Source organism: Macrobrachium rosenbergii, chromosome 41 (genome assembly GCF_040412425.1).
Source record: "Macrobrachium rosenbergii isolate ZJJX-2024 chromosome 41, ASM4041242v1, whole genome shotgun sequence".
In the NCBI taxonomy this organism is placed as follows: Eukaryota; Metazoa; Arthropoda; class Malacostraca; order Decapoda; family Palaemonidae; genus Macrobrachium; species Macrobrachium rosenbergii.
Window position 1 is genome coordinate 10,220,242 of NC_089781.1, and position 24,430 is coordinate 10,244,671.

The 24,430-nt window shown below is 40.7% G+C and overlaps 2 protein-coding genes across 6 annotated transcripts in view; one reads left to right on the top strand and one right to left on the bottom strand.

Annotated features, from left to right (window-relative positions):
- Positions 1–12,198, bottom strand: part of LOC136826627 (uncharacterized) — a 225,553-nt gene extending 213,355 nt beyond the window's left edge. Inside the window, exons 1-2 of the mRNA XM_067083938.1 lie at positions 11,861–12,198; positions 8,656–8,811 (exon numbers count right to left, since the gene is read on the bottom strand). Of these exons, the coding sequence (XP_066940039.1) occupies positions 8,656–8,811; positions 11,861–12,080 (376 nt within the window). The 5' untranslated portion in view covers positions 12,081–12,198. The remainder of the gene's footprint in view (positions 1–8,655; positions 8,812–11,860) is intronic.
- A 10,169-nt stretch (positions 12,199–22,367) lies between these two features.
- Positions 22,368–24,430, top strand: part of Tmep (Transmembrane endosomal protein) — a 104,635-nt gene continuing 102,572 nt past the window's right edge. For 3 of the 5 annotated variants that reach the window (XM_067083945.1, XM_067083941.1, XM_067083947.1), the window contains exon 1: positions 22,424–22,630. The gene's annotated coding sequence lies outside the window, so the exon portion shown is untranslated. Of the gene's footprint in view, positions 22,631–24,430 lie in introns of all 5 variants that reach the window. The other 2 variants (XM_067083943.1, XM_067083944.1) reach the window with 2 other exon arrangements.

Below are 24,430 nucleotides of genomic sequence, written 5' to 3' on the forward strand. Positions count from 1 at the left end.
TCCATTTGAAGTGAGCATATCGGCAATGATGCCTATGTGGCAAGACCAGGCACACTCTGTTGCAACTGTCAAGCATGCCATGGAGAAGGTCCGTGATACAGTGGCTTTTTTGAACCCACAGCAGACACCTGTAATTGTTGCTGACCAACCGTTGTATGCTCTGGCGAAACAAATACAGTGGAAGTGGCAAGAATATGGAGAGGACAAGTTCGTTGTCATGTTCGGAGGCCTTCATATAGAAATGGCTTCACTGAGATCAATAGGAACATTACTACTGAGACAGTGGGTGGACCAGTGCCATTGTGGAAGCAGGGGTGGCCTCATCTGGTACATCAGAGTCTTACCTGTCTGCATCCAGTGTCGCAAAGACAAGACAAGCACACCAGATTACAGCATGCAGCTAGTACAAACTGATGAAGAAGGCGTATCATGATTTCTGCTCTGAAGAGTCTAGCACATCAGAAATAACCTTTGTGGATTGGTGTGAAAAACGGAAGAAAGAGAGTCCACAGTTCCAATTCTGGAGTCTGGTGCTGGACATGGAACTCACAATATTCACCCTCATCCACTCATTCAGAGAAGGAGACTTCAACTTGTACCGTGAAGCACTTTCAGAACTGGTGCCTTACTTCTTTGCAAATAACAATGTTAACTATGCCCGGTGGATCACTATTCACCTCCGAGATATGATGTCACTCGAACAACAACATCCAGACGTGGCCAAGGAGTTTCACAATGGTAACTTCGTCATCCACAAGTCGAGAAGAGAATTCTCTGGCATGGCAATTGATCAAGCACACGTACACAATAATGCAGTGATCAAAGGTGACGGAGGAGCAATTGGGTTGACAGAAGACCCGTCAGCACTTCGTAGGTGGATGGTCGCTGGACCTGAAGTTAGTCGTCTACTAGCTGGATACGAGGCCATATCTGGTATGAAGGATGCCACATACAGCAGCAGACACCACGAGCAGACATCGAGTGCCCAGAAATCTTTCTTTGAAAACGTGAAATCACTCTCTGCAGTGATGCAGGAGATGGGTAACCCATTCCAAGAAGAATCAGCAGACCTGATGGTATTAGATACAAAGAACAGACCCAACTCTAGCTGAAATGGTAGCTGCACTTCACCAGCAAGGCAAAGAGCAGTTCCTATCATTTATGAAAGGGCTAGAGGATGAAGCTGAAAGTCTTTTCTATCATCCAATCCAGAAGAACCCTGTTTCATTCTTCAAACAAGACCAGGCTGAGGGAATTTCTAAGGAGAAAGTCCTAAAAGATGACAGTCAGTTATTCTGCAACTGTTCATCTCAAGCCAGAACAGACAGTGTGACTTGCAAGAATTCTTCAAGCACGAGAATCAGTCATACCCTGCATCTCTCAGTGACAGCAGCAAGCTTCATACTTGTCAGAAGTCACAGCTGGTTGAAATTCTTGAAGCGCAAGTGAATGTCCCAGTAGGAGAACCAAAGGGAGATACAATCATCACTGACAGCTCAGCACTTTTCAATGCCTCACTTCCACACACTTCAAAGACATTTAATGACTATGCCAAAGAAGACATCATCCCAAAGGTGGAATCTTATGGTGCTCAGTACAAGCGGGTGGACATAGTCTTTGATGTATACAAGAAATCAAGTCTGAAATCAGAGACTAGGTCAAAAAGGGGGAAAGGAATCAGAAGAAGAGTGACGGGAACAAGCAAGACACCAGGATATTGGCAAAGCTTTCTTCGTGACCCCAGCAACAAGACTGAACTGTTTCACTTCCTGGCCGAAAAGATGTGTGAAGCAGAAACGACAAGCACAGTCATTGTCACAAAAGGAGAGGATGCCATTAGCAACACAGTGAAGTCTCTGGGTGCTGTGTCCCCACGTTGTCACGAAGAAGCTGACAGTGGAATATTTGTTCATGCTAGGGATGCAATGGCTGATGGGAGCAAGTCTATAATTTCAAGGCTAATGACACAGATGTGCTAGTCATAGCAATATCTGTACTGCCATCCTTCCAGAAACTAGGTCTTCAGGAAATGTGGATTGCCTTTGGCCAAGGAGCCCATATGCGATGGATTCCAGTCCGTGAGGTAGTTTCTGCAATTGGGCTTGAGGAAGCTAGAGGGATCCCCTACTTTCACGCATTCACTGGATGTGACATTGTGTCTGCCTTCCGTAGGAAAGCAAAGAAATCTGCATGGCAGACTTGGAGTGTATTTGGTGATATTACTGAAACATTTATCCATCTCAGCCAGCATCCAACATTGATTCGTGATCTTGACATGCAGAGGCTGGAAAGATTCGTTGTCCTCATGTACGACAGATCAAGTGCAGCCACTGGTGTGGACGAAGCAAGACTAGATCTGTTTGCCCGCAAGCAGAGGCCGTACAACTCAATTCCACCAACACAGGCAGCCCTCAGAGAACATGCAAAGCGTGCAGCCTACCAGGCTGGGATCATCTGGGGCCAGGCAGCCCACTGTAATCCACACATGAGCAGTCCAGCTGAATGGGGGTGGACACAGAAAGGAGAATCATGGCAGATACATTGGACAACACTACCACTGATTGCAGCAAGCTGTCAAGAGTTGACAAAGTGCTCCTGTAAGAAGGTTTGCAAAGGAAGATGCAAGTGCTCTCAGGCAGAGCTTCCCTGCACATCACTCTGTAGCTGCATATGTGAACAGTAGCAGATCGAGAAACAGCAGCAGGGTATGCATAACTTTGAAAATGTACTAGCCGGGACAAAACTTATGTCAAGAAAGACAAACATCTTGGTGGTCATCTTGAGAGATATGTCTCAGAGTGCTTTTTAAACAGGAAAATATACTTCAGCAGGCTTCAAAACATAGGAATCCACACTTAGATCATGCAAATCAGACAACTACAAATATTTCTAAGCAAAACATCTACTTCGGGTGGTTATCTTGGAAGCCATCTTGGATTTTCAATTGGCCAACTGGACAGATTTGATTAGTATACCTTGGAGGACACTTGTGCTAAATTTGATGCTTGTATCATCATTTGCACGATTTTTCTGTTAACTGCCCCACTAATAGAGAAATAGAAGGATCACTCCTACCCCTCATTCCCTAGTACCGCACCAGCCGCGGAGAACAGACCCAGCATACTGTAGTCCTCGAACACAGTTTCGACGTCACGTAAAAATGATTGGCGAAGACCAAGCAACATTTCCAATTAGTCAATTCGATTATGGTAGCTACAGAGAGACTGCGTTTAAAAGCCAACGAAGTGACTACTGCCCATACATCATGTGCTTTTACCTTTAACAAAGGTAAATTATTCTCCTGAATTCCCAAGTGAGACTACAATAATGTCTCTCAAAAAGAAAGAGATAGCATTCTTGGAGAGAGGACATAAAGGGTTCTGGACAGAACACCAGAGGTTACGAGAGTCCCCTCTGATATTCTTGGTTCTCTCGAGGTAGCACCTCAGTGCTCTCACTGGGCACAATACTCTCTTGTTCCAAAGGTCCCACCAGTTCTGCAAGACTCTGGACGGAAAAAGAATGAGGCCAAGGGTTAGATGGGTTCTCGTTTTTGGCTAAGAAGCTTAAAATATATGAGCAAATAACTGTCTCTTGCAAAAAACCAACTTGTTTGTCCAGAGCTTGCAACTCACTGACTCTTTCCACTGTGGCTAAAGCGATTAGGAAAACTGTCTTTCTAGACAGATCCCTAAAGAAGGACGCATGCACAGATTCAAAAGGAGGACCTGACAACCAAGGCAGGACTACATCTAGGTTCCAAGACTGGCTGCTGAGACTTCCATTTCCTGGTGTCAAAAGACTTGACTAAGTCTGAAATGGCTGGGTCTGAGGAAATACTCACACCTCTATGCTTGAACACTGAGTTCAGCATGGATCTGTAACCCTTTATCATAGACGTCAATAGGCCTCTCGAAGATCTTAGGTAGACAAAGAAGAGATGTTACGTTCTTTACACCATCTCCTAAAAACTGCCCACGTAGCCTGGTAGAGCCTTGAAGAAGACTCATGTCTACATTTTGCGATAGCATTTGCAAATTCTCTTGAAAATCCTTTTGCTCTGACAAGCTTCCCGACAGTTTGAAGCCTGTCAGAGTGAGAGTGGGCAAACCTTGATGATATTCATTGAAGTGAGGTTGTCTGAGCAGATCTTTCCTCTGTGGGAGGAGCGGCGGAAAGTCCAACAGAAGTTCCAGAAGGTCTGGAAACCAATCCTTTTGAGGCCAAAAAGGAGCTATTAGGATCATTGCTGCATGATGAGAAGTCTTGAATTTGTTGATCATGTCTCTTACTAGATTGAACGGAGGGAAGGCATACATTTCCAGGTGTGACAATCCTGAAGCATCGCATCCGTTGCTCATGCCTGAGGGTCCGGCGCTGAAGAGCAATACAGGGGGAGGCGATGGTTCCTGGACATTGCAAACAAGTCTTTCCATGGTGTTCCGCACAGTTTCCACAGGTCGGTGCACACCTGTGGATTCAGCGACCATTCCGTGGGTAGAATCTGTTTGCAACGGCTCAATTCGTCCACTAATACATTTAATTTGCCCTGAACATAGTGGGAGAGAATCTGTGTATTGTTGTTGTGCACCCAAAGAAGGAGATCCCTAGCTAACTCGCACAGTGAAAGAGATTGAGTGCCTCCTTCATTTCAAATATAAGCCAGAGCCGTCATGTTGTCAGAAAGAACCACAATCACTGAGTCTCGAGTTACTGCTGCAAAATGTTGCAGCACCAGGTGATTTGCCTTCAACTCCTTCAGATTTATGTGCAGTTTACTCTCTTGAAAGGACCACTTCCCTGACACTTCCAAACATCCTGGTGTCGCTCCCAACCTAGATCCGATGCATTGGAGAACAATGAGAGGTTTGGGTTCAGAAGTGATATGGACTTCCCTGAGTGGAACCTTCTTTCTATGGGCCACCACTGAAGATCTATTTCCTGTGTGATGGGGAATACGAAGGAACCTGGAAGAATCTTCCTGTTTCAACTGGCCTTCAGGAAGAACTGCAAAGGCCTCGCATGCAGTCTCCCCAAAGGAACGAACATCTCTATGGAGGAGAGTCCATAGGAAGCTCATCCAGTCGTTGGCCGAGCAGGTCTGAAGACTCAGAAAATGACAGACCTTTTGGGTGCATGATTGTATTCTCTTTTTTGACAGAAAAGCCCAAAAAATCCAAGAGTCTATCTTCATCCCCAAATAGACTATTGTCTGAGAAAGGACTAGTTGGGACTTTACCTGATTGATTAAAATGCCCAACTCCTGAGTCAACTATAGGGTTTTGAAAAGGTCCTCCATGCACTTCTTCTAGGATGATGATTGTAGGAGCCAGTCGTCCAGATATAGGCAAACTTTCACGCCCATTTGATGAAGCCACTGAGATAGAGGACCAACAACCCTGGTGAAGACTTGAGGGGCTGTTACAACCTGAAGCATAGAGCCCAAAATTGGAAAACGTTGTCCTGGAAGACAAATCTCAGGATTTTCCTGGAATCATGGTGTACTGGGATATGAAAGTCAGCATCTCTCATGTCTATCGAGACCATCCAATCTTCTTGGGAAATTGCAGTGAAAACTGAGGTGTTCATCTGGATCCTGAACTTCATGGTTTGGACAAAGAAGTTCCAAGCACTTACACCCAGGACTGGCCTTCAAGCCCCGGACGCTTTGGGGACTACAAAAAGGCAGTTGTAAAACCCCTCCGATAACAAGTCTTCTACCTCCTCTATAGCTCTTGTGGAGAAGAGCTGTGACTTCCTTTGAGAGGGCCAGGCGACAAAGGTGGACTCTCCTTGGAGGGAATCGCATATCCTTCCTTGATAACCCGTAGTACCCATTGCTCTACCAATCTGGCCTCCCACTCTCTCCAGAATTGTAGGAGTCTGGCACCCACAGGTAGACAGAGGACCGAAGTCTCATTTGCTAGACTGGTCTAGATGAGGACTTCTTGCTGACAGGGCAAACTGATCTGGGGTTTGTGCGTGGGCGTGAGGAAGCTCTTCCTCTGTTACCTCAAAAGGGCCGTGGCTGGAGAGGAGAGAAAGGCCGAGGATTAAATGAAATTGCACGGGTTCGGTTAGACTCCTTCATTCGCATGGACGACTGTGCAAGCAGGTCATGAGTAGCCTTTTTCTGCAATTCCATAGCTACCCGCTCTATGTTGTTCGAGGAAAAAGCTGGTACTGTCTAAAGGAGCGAAAAGAAGAGCAGATCTCTGGGACGGTGTCACTCCTTTAGTGGCGAAAGAAAACCACATGTCACTTTTCCTCAACATACTTGAAGAAAAAAGAGCAGCTAACTCCTGTGCCCAATCTTGAATCGCCTTGTCTGCACACGACAGGACTCCGAGCCAATCTGCTGCAAAGTTCTCTTAGAGAGAAGAACAATCCTCGATTTTCTTATTTAATGCGCCCACCATCACTTCAAGGAAACAGAAGATGAAAACAATTTTCTCTGCATCGAAGGCTGAACGACGAGCAGGGTCAATCAAGCCGGAGAAGTCCCCTTGAGACAAGGCAGAAACTCCCAACGAAGGAGCTTCTCCAGTCACATAAAATACATACCTCCTTTTCGAAAGCCGAGAAGGAAGAGAACAAAATACTGCTTTGCCCAACTCCCTCTTCTCAGACAGCCAAGAGTAGATCCCCAACAACACTTTCTTGGAGGAAATAGAGAGGGCCATCTTCGGAAGTCTAGCAGTACTTGAGGATTGACGTAACAAGAACGCTGATACCAGAGAAGAAGGGGCCATGGCGGACAAATATGTCATGGCGGAGAAATATGTCGGGAAGCAGAACAGAAAATAGTTCAATAATGAGGCGTAGGGTGATGAAGGTTGTTCTGGTTCTAGTTCCTCCTCTGCTGAGGATACAGTGGAAAGCGCCATATCTTGCTGCGGTTCTTCTGGCTTCGAAGACGAGGGTTTCTTCAACAGTTGCAGAATGTTGTCCAAACATTGCTGAATGGGTAGCAAAGAAGAGTCTTGGGATGCTGATGTACTTGCAGACTTCGCACAATCAGCGACAGGCGAAGAAGATATGTCCTTGGAGATCTGTGGCACAGAAGGCGCCAAAACAGGTTGACCTCCAGCAATAGGGATATCTGAATCCGAAGCCTCAGACTCGTATTCCAATGCTGGAGAGCTGGGAGCCAACGGGATGTCTGGAGCCACAGAGCGAACTGAACCTGCAGCAGGCTTATGAGCCACTGGGAGCTTGGATCCCATGGGAGAGGGAGATCCCAAAGGGCACTTATGAGCCAACTGGAGCTTGGGAGCCAATGGGCGCTTATGAGCCAATGGGAGCTCGGTGTCCAAAGGGAGCTCTCTGTCATCCCAATAGCTGCAAGAGGGCTCTTGATCCTTATGGTGCTTGCGAGGTACTGCTGGATGTACATCTGCAAAGTGCCTCTTCAAAGGCCTAGAAGACTCCTGAAAATGCCGACCACGTCCTTTGGGCTCAGAATCCAAACCACTGGAAGATAAGGTGTGATCCAATTGGACACCTTTCCAGGAAATAGCGACAAGTTCGGCTGAGGAAGCAACTACTCGTGGGCAAACCCCACCAACATCCCTAGGACTTACGGTTTGCCTCCTCCCAGGCCCAGGGGAGTTTGGCAGGGACCTCCACCTAGGAGCATCGGTGGGACGAGTAGCCACCCCCTCCACTGACACAACACTAACACTAGCACTTGCACTGGGATCCTCACTTGCCTTATCCAAAAGGACTCTTACAGAAGCTCCTATCTGAGTGACTGTACTTACTAAAGTGCCGAATTTCTTATCCATCTGAGCTTCGAGACTGGCGATGGCACTAGGTTCAGAGGGAAGGGAGCCAAGTAACAGAGTTGTAGGGAGAAGTAGGAATCAGGGAATGAGAAGTCAAAGGTGTTTAAAAAGCAGGTTTAGTGGTAGAGGACACAGAAGCTCTAGCTTCGGCTCTAACAGCCGCTTTCCTAAGCCTAGCTTTCTTTAATTTATCCAAATGATTGGTCAACACTTTCCAATTACTCACAGCCCAATCCTTACATTCCTTGCAAGTCAAGTCAGGGGAACATATTTGTTCACAGCAGTGAAAACAAATGGAATGTTTGTCATATTTAAACGAAGTCAACCTAGCAGTACAGCCTTTGCTGCAACACCGGTTACTGTCACACTCATGCCTGACATAACAGTCATTATCAAAAATTGAAAAAAAGCTAAGCTAAGCTTAACTAAGCTATGAAAATATAGCTCAGAGGCTACCAAATGAAAGAATACTTCACCAAATCCTTCAATAGAAAACCAAACCATCCAGTGAAACTACTCCTGAATTATCAAAACAAAGCTGCTGAACGACTGATGTATGGTCATCAAGCGGCAGAAATGAACTGAGCTCTTCAGCTACATTGTACCTATTCTTCCTCGAAAGTGGGCGGGGCACTTACCTGCACCAAAACAAAAGAGCACTACCGCGAATTTTCAATTCTCAAGCTGCTGTTTAAAGTAGAAACTCATATATAAAAATATACAATGTACAGGTAACAAAATTGTGCGCAACAAAGCGAATACCAACAAAAGCCCATATGGCCTTTGCAACTCACAAATGAGGGACACATTTCAAAGAGCACAAGGAACATAAAATAGTCCTGAATGCAAATGCTACTGATCTACTTACCAACTGCTATACGTCCCAGGGACTCAAGGCAAGTAGTCTCTGTAATTGGATGAAGGGGCACAAGATCAACAGCACCCAGCCTGGGGTGGACCCCTTCATGGTTTTTTAAATCTATTAAGTCATATGCTGTCTTACATGCAGCTTCTAGTGAAGCTCCTAAAATAAAAAAAAAGAAGCAAAATTAGTGTCTAAAGGATGTGTCATTCACATTAAAACAGAAGTCACAAATGGATGGGTATACCAAAATTTAAAAAAAACTAAGCTCATTAAATTGTAAAGATATATAAATAGTGTACAAATATTCTCATTCAACTATAAATTCCTGACAAAAAAACATTCATTAAACTATAAACTCTTGACAAAAAAAATGAGTTATGAATTTACTAGCAAACTTTCACAAGTACATAATGTGAAAAAAGGAAAATAAAAAATAAAAAGTACAACTTAACCTAAATAAACATCAAATATGCACACAGCTCTGTACATGGGCTACAACAGTCTCTCTTCAAATTACAAACATCAACAACCATAATGCCAACAAGAAGGGACATTTTCTACCGTAAAGGGCACAACAACAACAAAATAAGCACACAAAGAACAAGTAAAATTTCTGTGTCAACTAAAATTAACAGCAAATGATAACGAAAATGGCTGTATTACCACACCAAAAGGTCTAGTTCTGTGCACTATGAAAAATCATAAATATCAACATAAGTTCAAAATATTCATTATTCATTGAAGAAAACACAATTACCAGTTCACTAAGATTAACTTAATAAACGTTTAAAAGGATAAGTTCATCTTACTATACCTTTTTATTTCTATTAAAAGGGAATCCCACAGACTTACTGGTTGGAGATAAATATCATAAATTTAAAGTGCCTATGAAATTAATTTTCTTATCAAAATTGGCACAGTACAAAGCAACTATAGTTTTATTCAATTTGACTACTTAAAACATGAAGAGGCAATACCTAAGCAAAAACTGTATTAGGTACTGTACATCATTATTCTGTCTTGAAGGTACAATATCAGTAATCTACATGCATATCAAATATTTTGTAAACTGGCTTGTTTCACAGACACAAAACATTGTTTTAAATAATTCTCGACAACCATACTCTGAAGAATAACCTTAAATGTACTGTATTCATTTTCACCAATCCAAAAGGGAGGGTGTCCATGTTTCCAAAGATCTGCCCTAAGACACCATAAGAGAGAAGCATCAGATGATGATGAGGATGTCTTGCAGGGATATCTATAAATGACGAGTCACCTTACTACCAGCACCTACATTTGATGTTGTTATCATTTGTCAAGGTCCACTTACAAATACTCCCTCCAGGATTTGGTAATGCTGGCTCTTGTCATCAGTGCTTATAGTTCCTTTTGGTTTTTCTTAACATTCCTTCTCCCGGTTCTGTCAGGAGTTTGGTTATCATGTCAAAAGACTGATAGAGGGTTTAGTGAGAAGATACTAATAACGATTCTTGTTTCCACAGTCATCCACAAATAAATGAACAGGTAATCTCATAGATAAAAATGTACCAACAGCATACTGATAATGGATATTTCCTTATGGTTGCAGATGCAGTTGATGTATCTGTGGGTAGAGGTAGGCTACCTCTAGAGATATAAGATCTATCATTTTCAAGAGTATAACATTAAGTAAAGCTTGGCATGGACAAGAGGAACTATGTGCCTTCTAGTTGTGCACCTCCCAAAATTAGCGTGTGCATGAGCTATGTGCGATGCTAAGAGAAAGCCAGGGGGTGGTCTCAGTGGCAATTAGGACCAGGTTAGTTTGTGATGAATTTCTGTATTTCATTTTCACCAAACCCCACCCTCCAGATAAGTGCCAGTCACCCTAGGTTAGGTTAAGTCCTGTTTCTTATTATGACTTTTATCGCACTTTAGGTTGGGTAGTTAGGTTAGGATTCATCACTGTATTGTGCTATTTTATGGAACACTATATCAGGTTAGGTGGCAATTTTGGTATTTTACTATGACTTTTCTGGCATCCTAGACTGGTGCGATGGGTGGGAGAACCTCTGGGCAGGAAAGAACTTGCCACCCTAGGTTAGATTACACTGCATCCCTGATTTTACCTCTTTACTCTCATGGTGCTTTATGCCAGGTTAAGAAGGATGGTAGGTCCACAAGGGTAAAGCCCTCTGGTAAGTTAAGAACCTGGCACCCTGGGTTAGGGCAAACATCGTACATATACACATTATGCAAGTCATATATTTTTGACATGTCAAAAATGGAGCATAGTAATGCAATTAGATCCAGATTTGGATTAGAGAAGGTTAGATTAGGATACATTCATGTTACTATTCTAGCCTAAGGGGATTTTCATGTTTTATAGATTTTTTGGTAGGTGTCAATACTGATTTACAAGAACTATGTATAGTATTCTTCCAACTGATTGTACTGTGATATATACACTTCCTACCATTCTGACTGGTACACTTGTTCTCGTTTTCCCTCCTAAAAGCCCTTGTTTCTACTGGGGTCTCTGAATTAATGCAAAATAGAGGGTCTGAACTACTGTAGGCCTAGTAGACAATTCTGTAGTAGACAGTTCACAAGGAATATAACCTAACCATATTGACCTTTACCTAACCTAACCTTAGATGCCACACCCTAACCTGGCCAGGGACTTCAGCTCCTGGAACCCCCAAGTAAATCATAAACCCCTACTCTGCATTCTACCCACAAACAGTTTGAAAACCAAGCTTAGACATAGATGGTTCAAATGTTTGGAAAGAAACATCAGATAATTGCTAATTCCCATTTGTCAAATCGGGCAGAATAAAAAAAAAAGGGGGGCTTAAATTTCATTCAGCTAAGCCTAAGCTACTTAGGGTGGGTAATTTGCAGTACTATGGGATCAGGCCTTTCTGATGTTTAGTGTTACTGGGGGGGTCCAGGGGGAGGGAGGGAACTCCCCCGGCCAGGTCAGGACATGGAGCCATAAGCGAGGTTAGGAAGGTAAGGTCTGGTTAGGTCAGGACATGGCATTCTAGGAAAGGTTACGGTTGTTTTCGTCTGCAGGACTTGTTCCCGTATTTCTGATCTAGTCTTGGCCACATTTGGGTGACAAGGTCTAAAACAGTTAGCCTAGGCCTACCCTGCGACAGCCTAGGCCTAGGCCGATATGAACTTGCCCTTTTATAATTACGTTAAAAGTGCAGCTGCTTACCAATTAAATCAGTATTGGATACTACTGTTATAACAGAGCGATTGTAGTCATAATCGCGAAATATGTTTAGGACAGAAGCATTGATACGCCATTCGGAAGTTACAGGGCGAATGACCGGTGGGTTAACAGCAGACAAGGCGGCTCCTGCTATTTTCTCAACGACGTTTTTATTCCTTGCCTCAGAGACGTTAAGCATGCATGCAACTAGCTTGTGGGACATCTTGGCGTTAACCCTTGCCGCGTACGTTTTGCAGGCTTATAAACTACGTTTTCAAATTTGACGTCTCGACTCTCGTGGTCGGTTTGTTGACAAAAGACAGCTGATTTCTCTAGACTCTATCCGATTCCTTCGTCTAATAGTAGATGTAACAGTTTTAATAAAACTAGCTGTAGTTTCTATATTGTTTTAGTAAGAATACCAATATAATTTAATAATTTACATGGTTATATATTTAAATTTCTAACTTTTAATCAGAAACAGCACAAAACAAATTTATTAGGTACTATCGAAGTTTAAAACAATATATTCGAATACAGAAAATTATTCATATACCCTTCTTAAAGTAATCCAGACTTGTATCAACCTTTCATTGTTAATACGAATTTTATGCTTGTTATTATATCCTTAATCATAGCGTATATTATTTCGTAAAAATGTTCTTAATATGCGTGGTTAACAGAATTTTTAGCACCATAACATTGATTTCTTAACAACGTAAACTAGATAGCAGATACACCAAACAAAATCACAGTACCAACACTATAATGAACACATAACATATTTCATTAATATATTTCTATTATTTCCTATAAAAAACGCCTAATATGAACAGAATATCACGCTATATATTCTACTCCATAAAAATGTTTAGATTTGTGTATGTCACGCCCGCTCGTTAATGTATTGTTTCTATCTTAGAAAAAATGAAAACAACCCTAATGTGAGATGTCATTTCCCTGTTCTATTTTTTTAATCTAACTGCTGATTACAAATATCCATACATTTGTTGCAGACAATAAAATACTAGTCGGTGACCATGCATTTCTGTTTCCATATGGTGCAGTTCCAGACATATGGTCCCGTCATATCTTTTCGATCTATCTTCACGTACTTGTTGCTGTCTTTCCTTTTTTTCTGTATAGTACATAATTCACATGAACCCCGTAGTGATGGCACTTACATTGAAATAGAATCTTTTTTTTATAACTGCACGGCAGTTCATTCCTTTCTTCCATTATATACAGTTTCCTCTGATTCTTATTTATGACAAACGCCCCCCCTCTCTCTCTCTCTCTCTCCTATGGTCAAAAGCTTCCTCAAGTTCAGAACCTATTCCCCCCACCCCTTAATGTTTTCATGCACTGTAGTTTGTTCTTTGAGTTTATCCTAAATAAAATTGTTTGGTTGCCATTTCCATCGGTGTTTCATATAAAGAGAAGAAAAGCTTGTAGGCTAATCATTTGTAGCTGCAAGGCACCCATAGTTTTGTTTACATATTTTAAACCTACGAAACGTATGACTAACGACTATAAGTCTGAACATTCACTTTAGCGCACAAAATGGAATTATGTGTAAAGTATATATACATACATATATATATATATATATATATATATATATATATATATATATATATATATATATATATATATATATATATATATATATGTGTGTGTGTGTGTGGTTATGACATAACCACAGTTCCAAACACGTGTGTGTTCGTGGGCTTTTGACTATTTTTAACCCATTAACGAAGAACTGATACATAGTGGTAAAAATCACAACATATATGCTAGGGGGACAGTACGAACAAACATACTAAAACTCCACACCTGAGGGGTGAAAAAAGTGGAGGGGCGACAAAACTCACAAGTGCTAGGTCGCAGTACTATGTGTTTACAAATATTTTAATCCTTTTTCCATTCATATCTACCACCATCCTTAAATTTTAAACATTCAACGACTTTCTTTTGAAATCTTAGGATCAAGTTTATACATGCCTTGACTGATATTCTTATCATGACCATAATTTTCTTTAATATAACTAGACTTAAGCATACTCCTTTCCAGTGCATTATTAGAATAAACCACCTTTTTTGCCCCTGCCCAATTGATTGTTTGGTTATTCTCACTAACATGCACCGTTCACCTGTGTACATCTTACATTTTTTATGCTGTTCTATTCTCTTTCTCAGCGTTTTTCCACTTTGTCAAAAATAAAAGTTATCATATGGCTTATGTGGAATTTTATATAGCCTACACATCCTTTAGTACCTTCGGGAGAGTTCTTTATAAACACATGTTTTGTTGTTGTATTATTCTTAAATGCTGCATGAACTCAACAATTCTTATGAATAGGGGGGCTGTCTCTCATATTATTATTATTATATGGTGGTGCAAGCAGATTTTGTTTTGTTTTGTAAGTTTATTTTCTTTTTTGAACTTTTGATACAGTCTTATTCCGCTTCTAACGCACTGTCTAATACACAGTCACGATATTTAAATTTTTTGCATGTATTCCTAATCTTATCTTTCCCGCCATTAATATATTCAGGGCTACATATGCGTAATGCACTTAAAAACATAAATGCGAACACTGATTTCTTAGCTTTATTGCCTTGACCAGAATAAAAATGCACAGAGGGAGAACTATTAGTAGGTTTTGCAAACACTGTATTTAAACTCTTCATTAGTTCTGTTCATTAGGAAGTCTAGTAAAGGGTAGGCACCCATCCTTTTCCATTTACATAGTGAATTTAATTGATGGTAATAATTGACTTAACTTGTTAAAAAAAAAAGTTACTCATAATTTCGTTCTATGGCCTTATACAAATGATATCGTCTGCATACCTGAACCATACTTCACTATGTGGAATTATTTTGTTTAATATTTTGCTTTCATAATTTTTTTTATGGTAGAGCAGCAGACTCGGACTTCATCAGAAGTCTGTGTAGCGGGTTCAAATCCGCAGCCGGCCGGTCAGAGGGGGGACACTTTGCTATCCGTGTAGACATCCCGGGATTATGTATGTAATCAACGGATAGGTTTGCTGGAAGCAAATGAGTGTTACAGACTAATACACACACAAACAAAGCCACTCCAACACCTTCTAAAAACATAACAGACGCCTTACACGTCTCGAATTGTCGGCCTAAACCGCTCACGTCTCTTCGCTGCTGGGAGAAAGGGAGCTGGGGATTTGGCACGATACATATACACATGTGCTACCGGGGTCTAAGCGATGTCAGGCAGGGCAGCCGATCGAGGCTACAGCCTACCCCAACGCCAAATCAAAGTCCTTCAAAAGAAGGCATCGTGCTTATCCCATATGAAAAATGGGAAAAAAGTACGTTAAACAAAGAAGAAGACAAATTACTTAGTGCTGGAGGTACAGAGTTACCCATTGCCATACGAAAATCTTGTGAGAAAATTTCCCATTGAATTAAAATTTAAATTCTTATAATCAGTTCAATTAGAGTGTTCTTGGAAAAGGGTATATATCCAGCTGTCTGGTTTTTAATACGATAAAAACGCCAGCAGATCGCCAAAAAGGCTGCTAAAGACTGCTTACTACTATAAGCACTGACCCTGAAAGCGTTAATATGTGAAGAAAATACGATTCCAGGTGGGATTCGACACCATGCATGTTAAACCAGAGTGAGCTTCCCTCAATCAACGATACCCCGATACATTACCGCGCCTGAGTTCGAATCCCACTGGGAAGGCCAGATTTCCTTCATACATTTCCTGTCCGGATTTAGCGCTCACAGGATAAAGTGCTTTCAGAAAGGTGCAAGGAAATCGAGAAGTTAAGATGTTGATATAATTGTTAATAGGTTCGTTGCATAAATATAATAAAACGATTTGCGGAGAGCGTTTGAGATCCTGCGCAGCTCTCATTATCAAAGGCCTAATTGGTAATAAGGGCTAAGCAGCCTCTCAGAAACGTACTGTAATTTTTGTTTAAATCTAATTGTCGATATTGTTATTAGTATTAGTGTTTGAAGAGCGCAAACCCTCTTGTAGAAAAAGTTTTGTTGAAAAGAATAGCTGTATCAGCTGAACTGAGTTTATAGTAAGTCTTACCGACCAATGAAGAATAAGAGGAATTTATTTCTGGTGATAGAAATTCATTTCTCGCTATAATGTGGTTCGGATTCCACAATAAGCTGTAGGTCCCGTTGCTAGGTAACCAACTGGTTCTTAGCCACGTAAAATTAACCTAATCCTTGGGGCCAGCCCTAGGAGAGCTATTAATCAGCTCAGTGGTCTGGTTAAACTATAAGGTATACTTAACTTATTTTTAAAGTACGTCTTTCCATTTCTAATGTTCATAATTTGGTTGTAAATGGAACGACAGAGGGGATCTGAGTCTTGTCTACTTATTCCATACTGACGGCGGTAAGGCTCGCAGACTAAGAAGGAGGGTGAAGCGTGTAGAGTACAGTACCTACCGCCGTGATAAGGTAGGGGCACGGAATAGGGGTAGTCTGTGGGTCGTTTTTAAACCCTTTGCGGAGACTGGGAGGGATCAAATCTCTACGTTTCGCCTTCCTGCTTACCGCTCTCAATATGGAATAAAAAAACAAGACTCAGACCCTCTGTGTTATTTCTTTTTCTGGCAGATTAAGCCTTAATGTTGAAGAAAACAATCATTAGAAGAACTTAAAAGACGTACTACAAATCTAAATCAGCTGAGAGGTATTTAGAGCTTTCGCCCTTGCCAAAGGGCTCCTCAGGCGGGTTTAGCCTTTCAGTATTTTAAAAATAGCAAAAGGCATGGCACCCACGACCTCCCTCCCACCCTTGGTTCCGTTGGATGTCCGAAGTTCCAAGTCAGTCCCGAAATCGAGATCAGTCGTGTCTTCCAGGGAGAGCAGGCTTATGGCCATAATGCCAGCACCCGAAGGCGGGCAGAAATCCAGTTTCGATGACAGAGATATTAACTTACCGTGCTAGAAGTTGCCTATGACTCGAAACTGGTATGCCCACGTTTAATCTGTCATGACAATACCGAAATGCTTAAGCAGGCTTATGACAGCACCCGAAAGGCAGACAGAAATCCAGTTTCGAGGACGTAGGCATTAACTTACCGTGTTAGAGGTTGCCTATGACTCGAAACTGGTATGCCCCTTCTTAAGCTGAAAAGACTGATAACGATTCAGTTAAGCAGGCTTATGCCAGCACCCAAAAGGTGAGCAGAAATCCAGTTTCGATGACGGAGGCATTAACTTACCATTCTAGAGGTTACCTATGGCTCGAAACTGGTGTGCCCACGCTTAAGCTGTCGGGACAATATCGATTGCTTGAGCAGGCTTACGCTAGCACCCGAAAGGTGGGCAGAAATCTAGTTTCGATGACAGAGGCATTAACTTACCGTGTTAGGGTAAGTTAATGCGACTGGATCTTCTTTCACTCTTTCTTCCTTAATATTCTCTTCTATATTCTATTATTACTTCTTTCTCGCCTGTTGAATCTTTCAAACTTGTCAGCATCTTGCTAAGGCCTAAATTTCTGTTTAGTCTGATCTTCCTATTTTTGCAGAGCTTTACTTCTTTTTCTAAGTGGGGGTTCATTACCAGGGCATTCATTTTCAATCTGTTTTTTCTTCCTTTTGTTCTTCTACTTCCTGATTTTCGACTTTGTCCTCGTCTGCTATTTCTTCCTTAACTCTTCTTCTATTACGTTTTTTTCAGACTTGTCAGCATCTTGACAAGACCTAAATTCCGTTCAGAATGATCTTCCTATTTTCAGCTTGTGCTTTGCAGACTTTTACTTCTTTTTCTAAGATGGCTGACTCGCTCTTGATGAAGATCCTTCTTCTCAGTAAGACGAAACGGTTTTTCCTTTAAGGCACCATTCTCTTCTACGGCTCTAGATAACTCATTCTCATGTAAACTTACCTTATTTTTAAATCCCTCTATCTCGCTAAGTAGGGCTTTGTACCTTTCTCCTCTCACCACGTCATTAATGTTAGCGTTCATTAATTCCTTCTTTAATCTTTTTCGTTCTTCGGTCATATCTTTGATAATTTGATTTTTCTCGGCAATATTTTTTTCCAACTCTTCTTTCTCTTTGACTAGTTAGGATTCCATCTTAATCTGGGCTCGGTTTTGTTCCTTGGCCCTTTCCAATTCCGCTTTTAGCAGGTGAATTGATTTCTCCATTTCATCAGCTCTGTTAGTTTCTTCATTGTCAATTTTCCTTTTGCAGCTGGTCATTCGTCTTCTGGAGATCATTAATGGGTTTGATCGCCTTCTCTTTCTCTGCCTCCCTCTCTTTCTGAAGGGCTTCATAATCATCGAGGACGAGGTCAGCCTCTGCTTCCAATTGCTTGTTTCTTTGTCAGAGATTATCATTAATAGTTTTAGTCGACCTTTCAATCACTGGCTTTCTATCCCTCTGAACGACTTCAGTCTTATTAGAAAGGGGGGACAATCTAAGCTGCTATCTCTTCCTTCCTTTTTTCGGAAAAGAGCTTTCTCTTACTCAAATAATTTTTCCATTTCTTCCAATTTTTTCTTGTCTTCGGGATCCCTTGTCTTTTCCGTCGAATTTTGGCCTTCCTCCTGCTCTGTGACATCACATTTTCAGTCAGTCAGTGAGACAGACACTCAAAGACTGACACACATAGACAGACTTTCAGATAATTGAAGAGACAGACACGCTCATAAACATATTTTCAGACAATCATGAGACAGACACTACAAAGATTGACACTCATGGACAGATTTTCAGACAGTCAGTGTGACAGACACAAAGAGATTAATACTTGTAGACAGACTTACAAGTTGAAGAGACTGACATACACACTGGCAGATTTTCAGAGTCGTGAGACAGACAGACACGATTTACACTCATGGACAGATTTTCAGACAGTCAGTGAGACAGACACATAGAGATTAATACTTATTGGCAGATTTTCAGACAGTGGAAGAGACAGACTTGCATACTGACAGATTTTCAGACAGTCGTGAGAGAGACAAAAATTGACAGTAATAAATAGATTTTCAGAGACATGCACACAGAAGATAACACTTATAGACAGATTTTCAGACAGTTGAAGAGACAGACACTCAGAGACAGATTTTCAGGCGGTCAGTGAGACAGACTCACAAAGATTAATACCTGTAGACAAATTTTCATCAGTCAGACATCTTCTCAGACACTCAGACAGACAGGCATACGAGGACAGAAAATTGATAGACAGATATTGAGAAAGACAGGGAGACAAGCACACGGAAAAATGAAATAACGAAATAGATTCTTGAAGTGCTCGAGACAGGTATACAATGAGATAGCCAACAGACAGAGAGGCAGAAAAGAGATAATAATATATCAAATCGAATGTGGACGGAATGGTTTCACAATAAAACTATATAAAATGAAGTAAAATTGTATTCTTGTATCATTAGGCAATGATACAAGTAAATGAAAAAGCTATTAAAAGGAAATGAAACCCAATTAAAAACGAGTAAAAAATGCGCCGAAGTTTCTTCGGCGCAATAGAGTTTTCTGTTCAGTGTATAGTGCAGTATGAAACTCTCAGCCGCGGCCCATGAAACTCTCAGCCGCGTCCCATGAAACTTTCAGCCACGGCCCGGTGGCGGCATGTGTTGTTGGCACCTACAGCAGTCCCAGACGCAGATTATGGTTAACTTTAACCTTAAATAAAATAAAAACTACTGAGGCTAGAGGGCTGCAGTTTGGTATTTTTGATGACTGGACATACCAATTTGCTGCCCTCTAGCCTCAGCAGTTTTTAAGGTCTGAGGGAGAACGGACAGACAAAAAAAGCCATCTCAATAGTTTTCTTTTGCAGAAAACTAAAATGCTGTGTTTGTGTGACGTCTCTTTCGCTACCGTATATGTATGGTACAATAAAAACTCACAACACAAATTCCCCGTAAAGCCAATTATCAGTTCAGTTGGTTCTGCATCTTACAGCCTAGCAAAGCGCCTAGTGGATATTCTTAACCCGATGGTTGGAGTCATCTTGGATGCTAATATATGGGATAATGATGACTTGATTAAATAGATTAAATGACGTACAGATTGATAGTGAATCCAGGCTTGTAAGTTTTGATGTATCATTATTCACTAAAGTACCTATTGAAGATCTTTTTGGAATCTTTCTCGGATTTATTAGAACACAGACAGCTGGATATACCATTTTCCAAGAAAACTCTGATTGAACTGATTAAATTGTGCAGATGAATGTAATATGAATTCAGTCGGAAATTTCACTCACAAGCGTTTTCTATGGCAATGGCTACCCTCGACATCCAGTGTTAAGTAATTTCTACCTAGAATTTTTTTGAAAGCAAAATATTAAACACATCATTCCACGCATTGTAGAATGGTTAAGGTTGACGAAATAATTTGTATATGGTCAGAAACGAAAATGAAATAACTTTTTTGACAAGTTAAATCAATTTGTGCCATCAATTAAATTCGCTCTGGAAATGGGAAAGGATGGGTGCCAACCCTTTTCGGGTTACCTAATACATAAAACTATTAATCATTCAAACACAGTGTTTATAGAAAACTTACTATATAAATGTAATCAAAGTGTCGCTAGATTTGCTTAATACTTGAATTTCCATATGATCAAGGACTAAAACTTGTTTACACACCTGCGCTGGGTTAAAAGTCAGCCGCCACATGTGCATGGCAGATTTCGTTAATTTCCTGCGCCCACAATTTTGTCTCATTTCATGCTAAGTCTTTGCTTGACCACCGCTGTATATGTATACTGCTTTTAATAAGAAAAAGGGGCTATTTGTTGCATTATTCTCGGTCAAATTGTTTGCTTATCAAAATATTGCAAATCCTATAAAAAAAAAATGCTCACAATTAACCTTTTGATATATTGTTTCATACAGAAACATAAATCATCTTTATTTTTATGCAATCACTGCTTCTGGTTAATAGAGGGAACCAACATCAGGTTAATTATATAATTATATGTAGAACCTACTGGTCACTTTTATTAGACATATGTAATTGTAATGGCCACAATGCTCTCTTAACTTCTCGAATTCTTCGCGCTTTTTTGGATACGCTTGTCACTACAAAGCCTTTAAGATCCAAGAGCAAGAAATTGAAGTGGTTGTGATGTCTGGTCGCGAGAAACGAACCCGTGTCACCATAATCACAAGGAGGTCACGTGGTCAGGTAGGCATCGTGACCTCCTTGTGATTATGGTGACACGGATTCGTTTCCCGCGACTAGACATCACAACCACTTCAATTTCTTGCTCATGGATATTAAAGACTTTGTAGTGACGAGCGCATCAAAAAAACCCGAAGAATTCGAGACTTTAAGAGGGCACTGGTGCTATCACAATTACATGTAATTATATGATCATCACTTCTTGACAACTATAACAAAATCCTAATTTTGTGTTTCAGACTCATACTTTAGGAGGATTTGAACAAAAATACATGCAGACTGTATCTCGCAACGGTATAAATACAGCTGTGGAGATTATACATTGTACCCATATTCGTATGGAGCTGATCAAATAAACTATTCCCTTTTTAAATAAACTTGAACACATCAGAATGCCACATGGAAAAAAATTAGATATTAAAAATAAAGGAAATTATACAAGAAATAATATAGTTCAAAATGAATGAACAAACAGATACACTGTGCATCTGTAGAACAACATGACGAGCAAATGAGACTCGTTAGAGGCGTACAGATGTGAACTTCCAAAACTAGGCTACCCACCTTTTTTTTTCCCTAACTTTATTATTATGTTTAATGGTGTGTGCATGTAAAGGCAATAAATGGTAGGATGAAAACTTGTATATGAATTAACGTATAATCCAAGACGAGGAAAGTATTTGAGACTTGTGTCAGGCATACATATTTAGTAGAGATAGTTTAATAGAATAAAAAAAGGGCAATACCTGGTTTTGGAGACTAAATGGTATGAGTAAGTCATATGCTCGATAATACAGAGTAAGATTGTTAAGACTGCATAGAACGAAAATGATAAAAATGCCATTTGGGGGCAAACTCATTATTTGATTTTTTTTTACTCTTAATACACAGTACGTCTGGTACGTATGGAATTACTGGGAGTGGTAAGATGGCTCTCTTTCTCTCTCTCTCTCTTTCCCTCGCACACACCCTTTGGAAATTCCATGTTTTCAATTTGATTGTTATGTGCATAACATTTTTTCAGTTAATCCCTCAAACAGGTATATAAAATATAAATACAGCTAAGAAACTCCATTTTGAATGATTTCATATGTTCACGACTTCTTTTTGCCGCTCCTCCTTTCTACGGTTTAATCATAAGAAATTCAAGTCTAATGCAATCAAATATTTCAGTAAACTCTTCAGGAAAATAAATATAAATATTCAACAAAGGAATGGCATCCGCCTCAGGAGAGTACGAAAAACTCCGAAAAAATGACAGAAGCTTTAAATGGAATACCTTGTGGCTGCTTGCAAAATTTAAAAAATAATAGTGGTTGAGATATGATATCAGATCTGTGATGGAGGAGACCCTGTGAGGTGTACTGCGCAAGCGCGAATCTTCTTTAGTTCAGTGCTGACAACATCGCCGTTGAGTGAGTGTACGTAGAGGTGTTTGTGTACGACGAAATCCCTTATTCTCGTTGGAGTTATTTTTCGTAATTCGTGTGCGTCTGGTATTCGAATTAGAAAGTGATATGTGCTTGATTATTGAAACATTGAGTGATTTTCAAATACTAGGATAGCGATTTGCTGAGTTAGGAAATAACGAGAGGTGAGTTTTGGGGTGACAGGTTTCTTCATTCCATCTGGTAGATGAGTCAGGTTTTGTGTCGTACTGCCTTTTTCCTTCTTGCATGATTAATTTCCCCTTTTCCAGATTTTATTTCATGATGCTTTAGATTATTGTACTGTATTATGCATTATTTTTTTCAGGAATAGAATATATGAGTGTTAAAACCCAAACAATGACCAGTTAATAATCATCGCATACCTTTCTCAGATAGGCTTGCCTAACGTTTTGGTTGTGTCATTGACGTGTAGACCTACTGTAGTAGAAACCGTTATTTCTTACGTGCGCGGGGCTTAAATTAACTGTTTTTAATCCAAACAGGTAGTTTTAGTTTTGCAGACTCTATAGACTTTTTCAGCTTTGTCAATTCAGAGGCCACCGTATGGTAGGCCTATTAGGACGTAGCAGTCATTGAAGTAACAAAGCTAGGCTATACAATGCTTAAGGTTAGGGCTAGTGATGATTATTCTGGTAAGAAATCGGGATAGGCAAGAACGGAGAGGTCTAAGACCAAACTGTAGGCTAGGGGTGCCTATTCCTAGTGTAGGATGACCTAATTAAATTTATAAGATGTACATTGGAACAGGGTAGGCCTGGTAGCCTAATTACATAATACAAACAAGGCTAGATAGCCTATCCTTTTTGCTAGATATGACTGGGTAAAACTATGGAACAGCTCTGCACGGACTATTATCCTACCTTGGAAATTGATTTTTCTTATACTTTTGTGTTGCTGATGAAGGAGGTGGTGGAGTTTATGGTAGGTCAGTTGTTTATTAACCTCCTTTCTAGCCTATCCAACAAGGTGAGGGACCCTTTGGGAATGCTGGTTTTTGGGTGGGGAAAATCCCTGGGAGAAAGACCGTTCTGTCATGTTGTTGTTATGGAATGGTTCTGCGCATCCACAAGTCATTAGGGAGCCATATGTTCAAGAAGGGATTGGCTAAGGAAACCTATTATAAAAGGAACTATATTAACCTAACCTAACTTAGTAGGCCATGTTACTTAGCCTGGGGGGAGGGGAGCTGGACCTGCTGTGCCCCCTGGTGAAGGAAACAACACTTTTCTACCAAAAGTTTCCTTATAACACTGCACATGCACAATAGCATTCCAGGGTGGCCAGCATACAAAAACATACTAGTTCGGAGGTTAATTACAGTGGACCAACGAAAAATAATGGTAAATTTTTGATAAGCAGCCAATATACTATAGAAAAAGTCAATTTCCAAGTTAATACCCCATGTGGAGTTGTACCATAGTTCTACCCATGACTACAGTAGGCTACCTTAAAAAGTAAATCACGGAATAAGTTCTTAACATAGCGTAGGCTAAACTCAGGCATAATCTACTTGATGGGCTAAGCAAAGTCCTAGGTGTCATTTAGGCAATTTTTTTATGGCAAAGGTTAAACTGTCTTGATTCCATAGTTGTGAACAACATTGTGAACATACTTCTGTTTTGCTGTTTTGAAATGTTTACTGTTTGAAGTTTACTGTGCCCATCCTGCTAATTTGGTAAAACTGAACCTACTACTGTGGCCGGGTTCTTGCCAGTCGGCGATTGTAATATGTACTACCTTTTGCTTATGTTTTTGTTTGTTTATGCCATTTGTTTGTGTTTATGATGTCTACATTCTTTGTTTATGTTTTTACGTTCATCCCAAAGGGTCTGGTACTAAACAATGCACCCATTTTGCTTGTAAACTGATAGTTACCGAACCAGAGGGGCGTGGTAGTAGTCTTCAGTTTTACCAATAATTATACAGCCAGTGCATAACGTACA